This window comes from Panthera tigris, chromosome C1, assembly GCF_018350195.1.
Source record: "Panthera tigris isolate Pti1 chromosome C1, P.tigris_Pti1_mat1.1, whole genome shotgun sequence".
Lineage (NCBI taxonomy): Eukaryota > Metazoa > Chordata > Mammalia > Carnivora > Felidae > Panthera > Panthera tigris.
This window is the reverse complement of record NC_056667.1, coordinates 166,411,505-166,429,273: the sequence shown is the minus strand read 5'-3', so window position 1 is coordinate 166,429,273 and position 17,769 is coordinate 166,411,505. Positions and strand designations below refer to the sequence as shown.

Genomic DNA, 17,769 nt, shown 5'->3' with positions numbered 1-17,769 from the left:
AAAACTATAATAAACGTGTTTAACATTCTTAAATAAAAAGAGGAACACAGAACAGTATTTTATCACATTGATAATACTATAGGTGGTTATTCAACTATAAATTATTCCTTCAAAGAATGTAATTTAATCATACTTATAAGACAATAAAGTTGATATTTCTTCTACTCTTTTCTCCTGTACCTGTTGTTTTGAGAACCTCGTGCTGATATTCTATTCTATAAGAAATTCTTTTCTCTGCAAAGTCATATATTCTTAGAATCAGTTTATAAAATACAAATTTTAAGTAATTCTAAGTAATTTTAATCTGTTTTAAATGTAAATAGTTTTGTCTTTTTATTGTTCAGGTTTTATGATTATTTTGTATTCATCCATTGATCTATTTGAGAGGGTTTTTTTTTAATTTAATTTCTGTTTAAACTTGAAAATAATAAAGTTGCTCTTATTAGCACTCAAAGGTTTCTTTCTACATATAAGATGAAGAATTTTGAAGTCACACTTAATCTTATTTATCTACCATTAATATTTTAATTCTTTCCTACATGAAATTCTTTCCAGTGTTCACTCTTAGAAATCTATTAGATTTTAACCTAATAAGTTAAATTACTACAATGCTAACCTGCTTCTTAAGACCATGGAGACTTGGGGCGCCTGGGTGGCGCAGTCGGTTAAGCGTCTGACTTCAGCCAGGTCACGATCTCGCGGTCCGTGAGTTCGAGCCCCGCGTCAGGCTCTGGGCTGATGGCTCGGAGCCTGGAGCCTGTTTCTGATTCTGTGTCTCCCTCTCTCTCTGCCCCTCCCCTGTTCATGCTCTGTCTCTCTCTGTCCCCAAAATAAATAAAAAAAAAAAAAAAACGTTGAAAAAAAAGACCATGGAGACTTAATTTCACGTGCCTATAACAGAACAGATAGTAAGTTTTAGTTTTGAATGTATATTAACTACACTCATTTTGAAGATATTTTTGGCATTGCTACAAAACAGTTAAAATGTTAAATATTTTAGATCTTCTCAATTTTGGTACAAGGCAATATTTTCTAATCACTGATATAAGACTGTTAAGACGTGTTTTTGATATTGTGCTCAATGGAAAGAATATTTTCCTAAGAGTTAGACTGTTTCCCTCCCCATCTCAAAGAAGGATTCAACCTTAGAAAGGCATATAGAGAGTGTCTTAAAAGTGCCTCCCGGTACATTTTCTTTTCACAGCAAAGCTTCTCAGGAGAATTTTATTCCCACCCTTGCTGGCATTATTTAGAAGTACTAAGTTTCAAACGTGACCAGTGTAAATAACTTGATTTAGTTAAAAAAAAAAAAAAAAAAAATAGAGGGAAGTATTTCAAAAGTGTCCTTGAGTACCAGAAACAGTTAAGATATTTTTGGATAAAATCATTCATATAATTTATGAACTATTTGCTAAATAACAGAGTGGCTAATAGAATGACCTGGGAAATGGCTGTAAAGACTTGTGGTTGTGAAGAAGGGTATTAGAAAAAATATAGTATTACTATTCTTCACATAGTGATTGTAAAAAATTAGTACATAATTTTTAACTTATATTTGGAAGTTAATTATGGCATTTCCTATAAACATATTGTTTGATACATGTAGTGTGTAAGAAGAATTATTTCTTCTGGAGATAAATCAAATAGTTGTATTCAGTATAATTTAGATTTTTGGAACAATCATCTGGAAATTTTTAACAGATGCATAATGAAAGTAAAAAAAATTGTATCCCATATTTGGAGTATTTCTATATGCATTATAAAACTTTGCTCATCAAATGTATAATATTATTACTGCAAAAACAAGATTTGCTAATTTTTTAAATTACTATTAATAGTAGGTTAATGTATTTAAAAATATTTTCTCTATTCCATATGTCTTCATTCTGTTTAAGGCACATGAAGTTTTATGCCTAGAGATGCTCACTTTGCTCCTGGAAAGACCAACTGACGATAGTGTTGAAGTAGCTATTGGTTTTCTCAAGGAATGTGGCCTTAAATTAACACAGGTGTCACCAAGAGGAATCAATGGCAAGTATATGCTCTCAGTTTGATATCGAGCTTTGGCTTGAGTATTATATTTTTTGCTTATTTTCCTGTTTTTTTCTTTGATTTTAACTTTAGCTATATTTGAGCGCCTCCGAAATATTCTCCATGAGTCTGAAATTGATAAAAGAGTTCAGTATATGATTGAAGTGATGTTTGCTGTACGGAAGGATGGATTTAAGGACCACCCTGTTATCCTAGAAGGACTTGATTTAGTAGAAGAAGATGATCAGTTCACTCATATGCTTCCTCTGGAGGATGACTATAATCCAGAAGATGTTCTTAGTGAGTCAGGGGTTGGGGGAGATTTGGGACATGGGACACCAACAAATGTAAGTATAGAAAATAAACACTATTTTTTAATTTCTTTTTTTAAAGATGTTTTCAAGATGGATCCTAATTTCATGGAGAATGAAGAGAAGTACAAAGCTATTAAGAAAGGTAGGTAGAATTTTATAGTCTATTTTGGATTAGTAGAAGCAATTCATGTAGCTCTATAATACTAATAGAAAGGTTTAGATCACTGACCTGATGAAATCTCTGCTCTTATGAAGCCATTTTCTTCACTTTTTTCCCCATGCATTAGTATTCTGCCTAGTGCTTGTTGGTGGTATTACTTCATTCTAAATTATGTACCTCTTTGTCCCTCTCCTCTTTCCCTGTGTTTAAATTATACAGCCCTTAAGTCTTATTCCTCTTAAGAAATATCCATATATTACTAATGGCCTTTATTTTATTTACTACCACTTAAGAATTACTGGTGGCTTTCATTTTAACTTCACTGCCACCTAAGAATTAGTACTTAAGTTTACCCCTGATTTAATGATCAACTGAATGCTATTCTTTTATTATAAAGTGCTGTACTTTATTATTTCTTGAGAGCAGATTGATATCCTGATAAAATCAATCAATTCCAGACAGGGTATCAATGGTCAATAAATTGGTTATTATTATCATTTGTATGTTGCCAATGTATTGTAAACACTAACTTTGGACAGACTTTGGTTTGTATTTTGTCTGCCTTTACAAGCTAAGTGACCTAGAACAAGTTACAAAACTTGTTTGATGTAAATGTTACTTGTTTAAGGATAAATAAAGTGTAGAGCCAGTATTTAGGCAATGTTTTTTTTTCACATTTGTATCATTTTTCTTCTAAAGCTAATATTCAGAATTACCTATATAATTATATTATAATTACAATTTTATGAGTTCCATTTCCCTCAAGCTGTGATTTTGTGTGAGAAGTACTTACTGTTCTGAAATCTCTCAGGAAGCAAGCAGGCAGCCTAGAGCTCTGTCACTGCCTGCATTTCCTATTTTAGTCATTTGGAAGTAGAATGAAATAGCAAGTAAAGTGTAAGCAGCTTCACATTTCTATACATTATTCTACAAATCTGGTTCAATAAATAGATTTCTCTTCTTAGGTACCAGGTTCCTAGGGGCATTTCACTGCAACGGCCAGATTCCTTTTGCTATTATAATTTAATTTCTAAACATGGAGAATTCCTTGGACCCATTTTGCCTTCTTTTCTTATGAACTTCCTTTTCTACAGTATCCCTCAAAGATGCTAAATGGATTTATGGAATTTTTACCATACCTGTTGTTTTTGTTGTTGTTGTTTGTTTTTTTTAACTTGGGAACTCTCCATCCGTTTCTTTACGATATCAGCAGTTGGGCAGTGCCAGGAAAGTGGTACTTTCTTTAATTGTAGCACTTTCTTAAACTCTTTGAACTCAAGATCCCTTTCTACTCTTAATGACTACTTTATGAGACAAAAGAAATTTAAGAAAAATGGCATGTTTCATATATTTTGTACAATTTAATATCTGACTTAATAGGAAATGGATTTTCATATTGTTTGTGTTCAGTCTATTGCAGTAGGTTGTTTGGATGTATAGGAAAAAAATTTCGCCTCACAGATAATATGTGGTTGGAAAAGAGAGAAGCATTTTAATAGCCTTTTCAGATAATGTGTATATTCTTCCTTAAGAGTATGCCTGTATTTAAAAGCTAATAGTTTTGGGTGTTTTGTTTTTTTGTTTTTTTTTTTAATGTTTATTTATTTTGAGAGAGAGAATGCAAGATGGGGAGGAGCAGAGAGAGAAGGAGAAATAGAAGGAGAGAATTCCAAGCAGGCTCCATGCTGTGGGCACAGAACCCAAAGTGGGGCTCAGTCACATGAACCATAAGATCATGACCTGACCCGAAATCAAGAATCGGACACTTAATTGACTAAGTTACCCAGGTGCCCCCAAAAGCTGATAGTTTCTTAAAGATTAATTGAAATGTGAAACCTGAAACAGTATTCATGAATTTTCATACTCTATTACATTAAAATCCCCTGGCATATCACTTTGAATGGATCTTTTACCCATGCATGATTTCGTAACATGCTCCACTGATCATTTGGGAAATAGCAGTTCACGCAGTTATACATATCTTCCAAGTGTTAACATGTTAACATTATCAAAATTAAATTAGCACAGTATCAAGAAATCACATTTATTAATATTGCCACCTGTCTTACCAGAGAAGTCTGAGTATTGGGAAACTGTCAAGCTCACAAGAATGGATACGAGTTTTCTAAAACTCTAATTTTCTCTTGAGAATTCTGATTTTATCATGGGGGTAAATATTTTTAATTGTTTTCCTTGAAGTGACAGTCTCACTTTGTTTATATTTGAGAAAATGTCTGACAAAATGCCTAACAACTAACGTCAGCCATTCTGTCAAGTAAAAATGAAAAATGTAGCAAATTCCTGTGGCAGGTCAAGCAGTCACATATGTGCTTTTCTCTAAGATAACCATCACCATTGTGCATCTGTCTTTAACAGAAGGGCCATACATGAACTTCATGTTTTGTTGTTCATGCCTATGTATGCCTACACATAAGGACTGAGATTTAATGAAATGAAATGCCCTTCCTCTTCAAGGGCATTCTTAAGTCAGACTGGCTTTTTAAAACCTCCTGCAAGAGCATGGCAGTAAAGAGCACAGTGACTGGTGCAGTCTGGTGCCTTGATTTGTGCTCAGGTTGCAGTGGTTTCAACCCCCATTGCTTTTGGGCCACTGTAGATGTCAGCACAGTGAAAAGGCAGATAATGTCTTTGTATTGTTATGAAAACAATTTTGACCTCGCAGACCACCTGACAGGCCTCACTGACCCCTGAGGGACTCACAGAGCATACTTTGAAACCACTGCTTCATTCAGTTAATGAAATCCAATTGTCATTGCCTAAGTGATTTCAGTAAGTAGATTCTAAAGTGGAGAGATGAGGAGAGGATGATGTAAACGACTAGACAATTCATTTGACCTTCATTCTTTCATAAAATGTTCTAGAACTGGCATAAAAAAAATGGCCACAGCAGGAAGTGGGCACAGCTTTAGTAATTAGCACCTTAGAGTGACCCAGGTGCACTTGTGTTTTAGGTCTTACAGCATTTGGGAAAACAGCAGGAGTGCCTGTCTTCCTACTATTGAATGCTAAATAGTTTCCTCTCTTAAAAGTCTGTCTAAGCCACATTATATAATGGGAAACTAGACACATTAGATTATTACTTGAAGTCACATTTGTTAGAAGTATTCTTGGGATTTGTGTATCAGCTAAGGATTGAATGACACCTCTTCATTTTAATAAAATGATTTATTTTTTAAGATAGGAAGTTTTCTGCTGACATTAAATGTTATATGTAGCTCCTGATTTATAGTGCTCAGTTAAATATAAGAAAGTAGAATTTTCCTAAAAATAAGTTCACCCCAAAACTTTATATTAAAATCTCTGATTGTAATAGAAATGCAGAAGTGAAGTATTAGCCAGGTTTGTAAAATCTTTTATCTGATTAACAGAGGACACCATTGGGCAAAATACAGTTTTAGTTTTTGTCATTTGTTAACTGTTAATATGGTGACTGGACCCACGTAGTGTCTGATTTACATCACTGTTTTCATCTCCTTCTGAAGGTGAGTTGTATTTTAAGAAGCAATTTTGCAGTGAAGCGCTTATCTTACTAGTTTTTTTTAAGGCTTTTAAACTTCTGTTTCTGTTTACATATGGAAAGTCTTTAGATTAATTGTAATGTTCTATTTAAGTATACATAAGAATAAAAATCTCATCACTGTTTATTTAAAGTAAACACTAAATTATGCAATTATTTTTTCTTCGTTCTTAATCTTTCACAAAACATTCTTACCCTAAATTCTTTTTTTCTAGATCTAGCCTTAGCGTTTTATAGTAGACGATCTCTTTTTTGATGCTGAACTATTATTTTGACTCCAGTGTACCTGTTTCCATTCATAATTTATTTTTCCAGTGGTCTTGCTCTTTTGGAAAACCTTCATCTACTATTTCTTTGTTCTTTTCATCCCTTCCTTATTGTATGACCATTTTCTAGCTGGCAGAAGAATGATACATACGGCTCTCTGACCACCTAGGCAATAACATAGGCCGGGGTGATCATCTTTTTTGGGTGGTAAACTGGAACAACACTATGGATTTCGGCCAACTGAGAATTATCTTCTCAGAATGAGATTCATGTGTATCACTTGCTCACTGATACTTTCCTATACTTTGTTCTGGTAGAAATTCTTGATGAAGGAGATAGTGACTCAAACACAGACCAAGATGCTGGAAGTAGTGAAGAGGAAGAGGAAGAAGAGGAGGAAGAGGGAGAAGAAGATGAAGAAGGTAAAAGTGTAGCTCGTTCAAATAATACTGTAAAATATTCTGAAATTAAATTAATTTTAATGTAATCCTCTAAAATAAATTAGGATTGTTCATTAAATTTATTTATTATTTATGTATTATATTATTTAATTTATTAAACTAACATTATCCTCTAAAATTAATTAATAAATTAATTCTAATGTAATCCTCTAAAATAAAATCTGTGGAGGCCTGGGAATTGCTACTGGCATCTGGTAGCTGGAGGCTAGGGATGCTGTTAAACATACTACAAGTCACAAGACTGCCCCCCAGGACAGATTATTATCTAGCCAGTAAAGTCAGTATTACTAAGGTTGAAAACTCTGCTCTAAAAGTATTAAACAAGGAAATCATTTTTTTAATATCAGCATAATTTTAATTTGACATTTTATGCATGTGACTATAAACTGTGAAAAAGATGCATTCATGTTGAGTGCATGTGATTTCTGCAACCCTGGCATGAATGTGATACATGAAAGTGATGGGGTATTTTCTATTCATTTTGGCAAAATAGAGTGGGGAGGCCAGAAGCTGTGTTTGCACAGAGCAGGCATGATCTTCTTTAGCTTTGATTGCTTTATTTCACAGAAAAGTAAGCTCAGAACTTTAGTTTGGTTAAGTCTCAGTTAAAACATCAGAACGTACCTACACTGGTCATTATTTACTTATATTACATACTTGAAAATATTAAAAGTATATCTTTTCCTTCTAAGACACAATGCATTTTAGTTCTGTCTTGAAGTGTAATTAGTTTTCTGAAACATATTTTATAAAAGTAAATTCAGTTTTTCCAGTGTCTTTCTTATTTAAAATGTTTCCTAACTACCTGTGTACTACATTTACTTCAGAATTTTTGTTTCATGTGGAAATACTGTTCAAATAAAAACTATTAAATATTTCTAAGAGAAGTTTCCATGAATTAGATAAGAGAAAATTTTGATAAATACACATATTTAAAATGGACCCATCCAGTCTGTCATGATAATCCAGTGTTCTCTGAAACTGAATTTCTACCTGTAAATTACAGTTCTTCCAAATTGTCATGTTTATAACTCTAGAAATAATATCTTAGCAAACAATACCATGAGCGCTGCCTTTTATAGTGTCTAAGTGAGCAAGTGGCGCAGAAACAAAAATAATATTTCTGGCTTGATTCTGGACTTCTTTGAACTGACACAGTTATTAAAATACTCTAAGATATGACAAGAGACTAGAAATGGTTACTTTGAACTGCGCAGAAAAGAGTAGTATTATTATTAAACTAGATTCTAAATACTTATGAAAAATTATTATGTAGAGATACATGTACATTTCTTCACATTTATTTTTGTAGTTTTGTAATTGGTTATGTTTAATTTCTTTCAGGACAAAAAGTGACTATTCATGACAAAACAGAAATCAATCTAGTCTCATTTCGTCGTACAATTTATCTTGCTATTCAGTCAAGGTAAGATACTGTAGCTCTGTTGATCCTTGCTTTTCACAGGAGATGGAAAAGAAAATGAAATTTTTAGTATCTGATAACAGAAAACTAGACCATTTCAGGGATTCTCAAACTACCTGCCCAACTTCATAGATCCCTACTGTTGGTTCTTTGATTCAAAAGAAAATTATCTTTTCTTATTTGGAAGGTCTATTCATGTTACATAATTAAACAGAGTTCTTTTAACTGTCATTCCTCATAGTTAAATATAACTAATAAAAACCTGAAAACAACTCTATATTATAGAGCTGGCACAGTATATAATTGTGTAGTAGAAATTTAGCATTTTTTTAATTTGGTTTCTAATTCTGATTCTAAGCAGAGAAACACTGTTATGATAACTTTTGGATACTGATTTGCCGTGCGGATAGAAATGAATATAAATGGAAATAGGAATTAGGAGGTTTTGAGGACCCTTTGAAGTAATGTTAAGTAAGAACTACTATGATGTCATACGCATATCCTATTCCCTTTGAAGGCTGAGTTTGGTTTTGAAGAGAAATAAATGAAATATGAAATGCTTAGTACATCTGTTGTTTTTTATGCGAAGCAACCTATTGATTTAATGGGCACAGTGTTTACATTTTACACTGGAGGATGAATGTTTTCTCAGTTTTGTTTTCTTACTAGGTTTTGTATATTTCCATTTCATATGATGTAATAGCAAAAATGATTCATACGTAGGAGTCATCCTGTTTTTATTCTGTCTGAAAACTTTTTGGCTTAGATTCATCTTCAGAAAGAAAAATGTTAAAAAGCAAAACATTGGCTAGAAATATTTTTGGTTTATCCTTACCTATTTCTTTGCCTCTCAAATGAAAGAAAAACTATTAAATATTTTTTCATACAAACTTAAAATGGAAAATGAGTTTTTGTTACAGATAAAAATTCTTAGAGTTTGACCTTTCATTTATCCTTTTTTACAAATTCAACAGTAATCACTTGTAAACAGTAGATTCACTGCTTTAATATTGCTGTTAACATTAATTTTGAAAGAGTTACAGTGGAGCTCTTTGAATAAGTATTTAAATAAAACTTTTTTTAGCTTACCAAACCTTGATAATCCTTGAATCACATGAAGTATTTGAACAAGAAAGCATTAGGTCACAGTCACAATTACAGAGTGGTAAGAACTCTAGTAACAGCAATACTCTATTATATGTTAGTATTTTTTAAGAGTTTTGAGCCCCCAAATGCCAAGTAAAAATAATTTATTTATAACAAAATTTGCTGTACTTAATTAAAAGCTCATACAAATTTTAGGAAAGAACCCCACAGACTTCAGCAGAAAGGTGTTTAAAGGACATGGTTGAGGGATTCATGTAATGGGATCCTGAAACATAAAGTTATCAAATAAATACCACTCTAGAACAATAAATGCTATTGTTGGTCAGTAAAACAGCAAAGTGATTTACTTTGGTTTTTTTCCCAAAGCAACAGTACTCAGTACTAATGATTTTAGTGAGATACATATAAACATCGGTGGGAATTTAAAGGGATACACTGTCTGCGGAAAGCCTTTTGGTAACATGAATCAAGGGCTTAGTGTCCATGCCGTTAGACAATCCTTTTTCATTATATTTCTTAAAGAAATACATACTGACAGAGAATTACAGAGAGAATTGTTCAATATGGAAAAAAAAGAGACCATCTTGTCCAATACAAATAACAAAATGTTCAGTTTATGCCACCATTGAAAATCAGGCTAGGGGGGAATTATTACTGATTTGGGCAAGTGGTCTGACTTAATGTTCAGTGGGGAAAAAACTGTATAGACTGTATAGTACTGTACCAGTAGTATTTTCTTCACTGTTTCAATAGGTAGGCAGATTCTAGAAGTAGTATATAACGTCTCAACGGTGGTTGTCTTGAGAGGAAATTGGATTATAGACTTTTTGTGTCTACTTTTTCCAGTTTTTTTTAGTCTTACATTGATAGTAAACCAATCTATACGAAATACAATATAAATCAAGAATGGAATATAACTCATCAAGTCAGATGGCAGTGAGGGCATCATACAGTTTGCTTTCGGAAATCTTGTAAACAAAACTAAGGTCGGACAGCTGAACTGTGTGGTGATTTTATTGTTTTTATTTCTTTCCTTTTAGACTTGTTGACTGATCTCACCAGCACTCTTTTTATCATCTTGTTACTATCCTGGTTCCTAAATGACCCTCTCTCATTGACACAAAACATAAAACAACACCGTTGGTTTTATTATTGAAAAGTAGACATTCCTGTTTATTCTTGCTTTCAAATGATGTTCCACTCTGATTTTGCATTTTTGAAGCTGTAGCATCAGAAGGAGGTGGGACTGTCGTTGCCCATCAGAGTTTCTTAGGTTGGAAACATCAACAAAACCATTTGTAAACACAGCTTGAAAACTAGTATCATGTAAAATCTTTTTTTCTGTACCCTTCCCTCAATACTTATTTGTGTTAAACCTGAAATTCATTTGACTTAGCAACCTAAGATAACTGAAATATCAAACTTAGTTCATTTAATATTCACATTTAGTGTAACTTCAAAACAATCTTGATATGGGGAGTCACCAAATACTTTTAAAATAAAGCAAGAAGGAAAAGAGACTATCATACAGTTAATTTTCTCCCTGGTACTTACTAGATAAAAGGACAGTTGTAAAATATTTTCCTTGACTACTTATTTTTCAGAAATTTCATAGGTTTATTCCTGCATACTAATGCTCTTTCTTGAGGAAAATTAAAACTAGAAAAGAAAACACTGTGTCTTTCAAAATACTTTTTGGTAATACTGCTATATTCTTGAAGTTTATCAACTGTAGTTTAATATTTTAATCTTAGTGCTAGATATTTAATATTTCCCATTGCAAAAGCTCTTTTTGATATATTTCTTTTTTCTTTATAGTTTTTTTCTTAATCCCATTACATTGTACCATCCACAGTTATTACTCTGTTGTGCTTATGAAGCTCAATAAGTATCAGAAACTAAGGAATACAAAGGAACTATAAAACTAAATTCATAATCATTCCGATTATTTTATCCTGATGTTATCAAAAGAATAAAGGTTGAACATTCTGCAAAAAGTACAAATATATTAGCATTATTCCTAAATTGAATTCACACTGAATTTGATAATTCTCTTAAGCATATTAGAATTATTTTTACTGCAACTTATATGGCATAAAAGCAGTTTTTTTCCTTGTAAGTGATTTTGGTTATTTACTATTTTTATACTTAGTTTTTGAAAATGTAACACAAAAGCACTGTGTTTGAATATGAATCAAGATAACTTGTAAATGTGGTGATTAAGCCCTAGATGTCATGATGGGCTCTGGAGCATCTTTATCTCTTCCTGACTTGGGTCAGAGATAAGTGCAAGTAGTTAGCAGTGTAATAAAATTTGTCCACTTTGTATCTATATGTTTGCCTGTTCTGGGCATTTTATATAAATGGAATCATACTGTATGTGGTCTTTTATATCTGACTTTTTCCACTTAGCATAATTCAGAGTTCATCCATGTTGTAGTATGTCTCAATACTTCATTCTTTGTAGAATTAAGAGCTATGTCTTTTGTTTATACACAATAGAGTACTGTGAAGTTACTGTAAAAAACTTGTTTAAAACAATTATTAAAGTAAGATCCTTTTTTATAAAACATAGTTCAACTATGCTGCAAGTTTTTAACCTATTGTGTCTGTTTTATCTCTACAGCTTAGATTTTGAAGAATGTGCTCACAAATTGCTGAAAATGGAGTTTCCTGAAAGCCAAACAGTAAGTTGATGTTTTTTTCTTCTATTAGGAAATAATATAGTTTATAAAAATGTTTAAAGGAGTTCATAGGTTTTATGAATTGAAATAACTCAGTATTGGATATTCTGTTTTTAATGTAGTTATTCTAAAATTTTAAAGTAACTTGAAACTTAGTCCTAGGGTGTTTCATAAGTGTTACTCATTGCAATGAATTAAATGGGCTCCTTAAATGGGATGTGGGGGAAAAAGGAAGAAGTCTGTCAGAACCACTACACATTACATGAGTTTCTGAGTGGTTGCCTGTAAATCAAATAGGTGGCCTAAATACAATAAGAAATTTGTTCCTTAGTGAATTGCTTAGCCCATCTACTTAATGTGCTCAAGCATTCTTTTGTGGTAGAAATTATAAAGGTCACCATACATGTTATTACATTACTTTAATTGTATATGGAAGAATCTGTGTCATTTTTTTTCATTCATTAATTCAGCAGTCTATGTTTACCATATACTACATGTCAGACACTCTACAAGGTGTCAGGGATTCAGTGGTCCATAAAGTACATATTAGCCCCCTCTTAATCCATGGGACTCATAGTCTTATAACTCCCTATACTTCAGTGTTCAAAGTATCATGGAACCCTAATGCCAAAGATAGTAAAGACTGGATTGAGTAGATTATCTTGGTTTTTTTTGCTAGTTGCATTCTTGTGTATGTTGCTCCCTGCCCATCTGCATTTTAAATCCTTGGAACCTGAGCCAAGGCTTTTAGGGTTTTGTTCTTCACATCTTGCTTTACATGTAGTAGACCCAGCAGAGATTCCAGAGTGAATATATCAACTGTAGGCAGTTTCGTTTCTAGTTCTAAAAGATCTTGTCTATCTGAGCTGTTACCATTAGGTGTGAGTGCTTTGTCTTAAGGCTTTAAATATGATCTGTTATGGGAATTGGCAGACTGTAGCCCAGGCCCACTGCCCATTTTTGTAAATAAAATTTTAGTGGAATACATCCATGCCCATTGGTTGGTGGATCGTGTATAGTTGTTTTCACCCTATAGCAGCAGAATTCACTAGTTGCAACAGAGACCGTATGGCCTCTAAAGCCTAAAATATTTACTATTTGGCCTATGATAGAAAAAGTTTACCAACCTTTGTTCTAGATTATAGATTTCTTCTTGAAATGCCATGGTACGTAATTTTGAGATGAAATAATTTTTTCAAATTTAAAAAGTTCTTTTTTCCCTCTTAAAGTTTATTTTTTGGTATATTAATAACAGTATACCTATTTGTACCCTGGGTGTACCTGATGTGTCACCATTGAAAGGAAATAAATTAGGGAATTAACCTTTAAAATTATAATTGAAACTGAAATTACTATATGATCTTGTCACATTATTTGAGGAGTATAATTAAGTCTTTATACGTTTTATTAATACTAATTCAGAGGATAGTTGTTCTAGAACTAACCTCAACATATTTTGATAGCATTTGGAAGAATGTCTTAGTACATCTATTTTCATGCACTCTGAAGACGCTCCTGAAATTGCTATAATATTTAATTAAAATGTTAAAATATTTAATTATTCTAAGCCACAGGGAATAACTCTTATAATTGCATTTAGTCTAGGGAAGAAAGTAATTTGTTTTGCAAGTAGCACTGGCTTTATTAGCAATGCTATCAGTATATTACTATGTTATATTGTTTAAAACCTGATTAACTGTTATGTTATTGTAAAATACAATGTTGGTAGAAAGAGTTGAAAATGCATTTTAATATCAAATTAACATAATATGGCAGAACTCAGAAAAGCCTTATTTTAATTTTTTACTACTATATTAAAATTTTGACAAAGTACATCTTTTCAGAACTTACACATTGAGAAGCATTTTATTTAATTGAGGTAACTTCTGAGTAATCATAAAAAATAATAATTTAGCAATGTAATGACATCTAAAAATATCCTCATATTGTGAATTAAGGACTTTGAGTAGAGTGTTTTATAAATAGACTATCAACTTCTAGAGCAGCATGGTCCAATAGAACTTTCTGCAATGATGAAAATATTTATATTCTACACTGTCTAGTACAGTAGCCACTAGTCACATACGGATTTTGAGTACTTGAAAATGTGACTAGTGTGACCGAAGAATGGAAATTTTATGTAATGTTAAGTAATGTAACTAATTAGCTACATATAGCTAGGGGCTACCATGCTAGTTGAAAATATAAAGGTAAAATTAAATAGAAGTAAAAATGAACTGAATGGGTATATGTTATATTTTGTAGGCTGGCTTTCCATTTATAGAAAGCAGATATGTTACGGTTACTATATTTGGAAAAAATAATTTTTAACTTTTTGATAAATGTCTTGTAGAAAAAGATAATCACTACTACAGCAGTGGTCAGAGAATGAATATATGCCTATTTTCATTTTGTCTCCAGTGATGTGTCCATGTTGTCTGAGTTTCATCATCAGTGAAATTGATACAGTTTGAATATTTAGATATTTCATTTGAGTATTTTAAAATTATAAATCATTTGTGATGATGGTATTTCCTGTCCTGGATTTACTCTTGCATTTATTAGTTCAAGAGAATTTTTTTTTCCCCCAAATAATTTTTTTTAACGTTTATTCATTTTTTGAGAGCTAGAGAGAGAAAGAGTGCTAGTGAGGGAGGGACAGAGAGAGAGGGAGACACAGAATCTGAAGCAGGCTTCAGGCTCTGAGCTGTCAGCACAGAGCCCAACGCAAATCCCGAACCCACGAACCAAGAGATCATGACCTGAGCCAAAGTTGGACGCTTAACTGTCTGAGCCACCCAGGCACCCATAGTTCAACAGAATTTGTATACAGGAATTTTCAAAGCACAAAAATAGCTGATTGGCAATATATTATTCCAGCAGTTATGGAATGATTTGATCTATTTGTATAGATTTATCAATAGATCTATATGTATAACATTTATTTTGAGGCTAGCAAATCCAACCACAGAGGTGTTTTTTTCTTTATTCTTTTAAATACATTTCTTGTTGGGGCGCCTGGGTGACTCAGCCAGTTAAGCGTCCGACTTCGGCTCAGGTCATGATCTCACAGCTTGCAAGTTCGAGCCCCACGTCGGGCTCTGTGCTGACAGCTCAGAGCCTGGAGCCTGCTTCAGATTCTGTGTCTCCCTCTCTCGTTGCCCCTCCTCTGCTCACACTCTGTCTCTCCCTCTCTCTCAAAAAAATAAACATAAAAAAAAATTAAATACATTTTTTCTTTATTAACCAGAATGTCATTTAAGTTAATGTTGTAGCTGTACTTATTTATGCCTAAATAAAGACTCATCTTCTACCTTTTCCATACTAATTAAATATATTCTTAAGAATTGAGTTTAAAGGTATGTAACTAAACTGTCAGGTGGTATATTGATGATCTATATTTTAAAAAATTTTGTGTAGAATCTTTTTAGAATATAATCTATTCAATCTTTTCTTGGTGTATCTTTTTCATATAGTAGATTTTATTGAGGTGGTTCATACTTAATTTGAATTGAGAATTTTATAATCTAATTAGCATAGATGACCTTGGAAACTGTCAGCCAGACTGAAGGCTTTGAAAAACTATAGGCCTGACATAGATTGAGTTTTTTATTTTGTCTTAATAACTTAAGTTCACAAAGCTTAGGAAATTTTGTGTGTTTAAAATCTTATTTAAAAATTCAGGCTGTCTCTATCATATTGATAAATTATAGCATGGATTCATTGTATTTTGAATCATTAATGAATTTTTTTTTCCAAATAGAAAGAACTCTGCAACATGATACTTGATTGTTGTGCCCAACAAAGGACCTATGAAAAATTTTTTGGCTTATTAGCTGGGGTGAGTTCCAGCCTCATTTTTCTTGTTGGAATTTAATAGCATCACTAAGGGAATCCTTAACATGAATATTGTGAATTACTGTGTCTTCTTTGTGGTCTGGTCTAATACAATAGCATATCTCTGATAAAAGCTCGTTGCTCTTCCCTTCCTCAGGTTTCCTACCCTGTGTAGTTTCCTCCTTTCCTACTTCATTTTGTGGTGCCTTAACATTGCATGGGTCTTTTCCAGAACTTTTTGAGATTCTATATGCTTTGTAACAATTTCCCAAAGAGGACAATTAAATGTTGCCTTTTCAAAATCTCAAAGCTGTTTTTGAAGTCAAGTGCATGTTCAGGCAGCACAAATAGATCATGAGTTAAAATAAGTTTTTAAATCTAAACTCTACCCACAGAGAAATATATTTGTGTACTATGCAAATGTATGTGTCTGTGATAAGATACTTGTATAATTTTGTTTTAGCATATAAATCCCAAGTAAATAGGGATGATACATATTATCTTTTTTTTTTTTTTGAGCATTCTGTCATACAGCACAAAAAGATTGAGTAATGTGATGTATAAAAGATTTACTAATTTTGGATTCAATAAATTTAGGAGGATCTGATATACTCATAATGGTATCGACAGTCAACTTTTAGTAGTACTGACATTCAATTTTTTTTATTTATTAGCGATTTTGCATGCTAAAAAAAGAATACATGGAATCCTTTGAAAGTATATTCAAAGAACAATATGATACCATCCATCGCTTGGAAACAAACAAATTGAGAAATGTTGCTAAGATGTTTGCTCACCTTTTATACACTGATTCACTTCCATGGAGTGTAAGTAGATGGATCGATATTTATACTTCCTTCCTAATCCTGTTATTCTCAAGTAGGTATTAAGTATAGTATAGCCGTACTTTTCCTATGTAGGAAATGTACTTTAAAATGAAATGTATAGTTGGGGTGCCTGGGTGGCTTAGTCGGATAGGCATCCGACTTCAGCTCAGATCGTGATCTCACGGTTAGTGAGTTCAAGCCCTGCGTCGGGCTCTGTGCTGACAGCTCGGAGCCTGGAGCCTGCTTCGGATTCTGTGTCTCCCTCTCTCTTTCTGCCCCTCCCCCCGCTCATGCTCTGTCTCTCTCTCAAGAGTAAATAAACATTAAAAAAAAAAGATTTAAAATGAAATATATACCAAACTTTTACTGTAATGGCAGTCTTTGAGGCTATATTCAGATAACATGAGATCGAGAAGCTAAGTAAATAACATGAGTGTTAAGAAATACAACCCGGGGTGATATTAACAGTCCAAACATCACAGTGCTTTTTAAAAGTGATAGCTAGTGGTGTTTTCAGGGAAAACAATAGATTTTTGTCTTCTCTCTGTGTGTACAAATGCATGCACACTCATATACCACATACATCTTACTTTGGTGGTCATGTATCATGTAGCCATAGTTATTTAGAACAAGATAAGATATTCTTGATGCAGAAATGTACACTGGATTGGAATTTGAAATGCATTCATGAAACTGGCATTTATTGTACAACCTCTGTTCATCCAACAACCATTCATTTAGTTACTAGATAAGAGCCTAGTCACTTGAGAGAGATAGTGGGCATCCAGAGTGAATTATTTATGGTCTCTGCTTTCATAAGAAATATATAAGGTAAGGTATGCCCATAGTGCTAATATAAAATAAAAAGTGATAGGTTATGAGAAAAGTGAAATTGAAAGAAGGAAATTACATCCAAGAGGAAAGAAAGAAAAGGATCACACTGTGGAATACCACAACCTGATGATAGAATGAAGCAACAAAGTGAGCTCATAAACATTGGATGGACTGTTGTAATACTGTAGGTACTAAACATTTCTAGCTGTACTAATAGGCATTTTGTGAGCAGACCTAGGAGCCTGATCATAATAATTTTTTTACTTCTTTCTTTTCCCTCTGGGAA

General features: G+C 32.8%; 1 protein-coding gene across 1 annotated transcript in view; it reads left to right on the top strand.

The window, feature by feature from the left end:
- Positions 1 to 17,769, top strand: part of CWC22 (CWC22 spliceosome associated protein homolog) — a 57,730-nt gene that overhangs the window by 31,222 nt on the left and 8,739 nt on the right. Inside the window, exons 9-16 of the mRNA XM_007083885.3 lie at positions 1,896 to 2,031; positions 2,125 to 2,331; positions 2,425 to 2,487; positions 6,628 to 6,732; positions 8,116 to 8,197; positions 11,928 to 11,988; positions 15,749 to 15,826; positions 16,497 to 16,649. Of these exons, the coding sequence (XP_007083947.2) occupies positions 1,896 to 2,031; positions 2,125 to 2,331; positions 2,425 to 2,487; positions 6,628 to 6,732; positions 8,116 to 8,197; positions 11,928 to 11,988; positions 15,749 to 15,826; positions 16,497 to 16,649 (885 nt within the window). The remainder of the gene's footprint in view (positions 1 to 1,895; positions 2,032 to 2,124; positions 2,332 to 2,424; positions 2,488 to 6,627; positions 6,733 to 8,115; positions 8,198 to 11,927; positions 11,989 to 15,748; positions 15,827 to 16,496; positions 16,650 to 17,769) is intronic.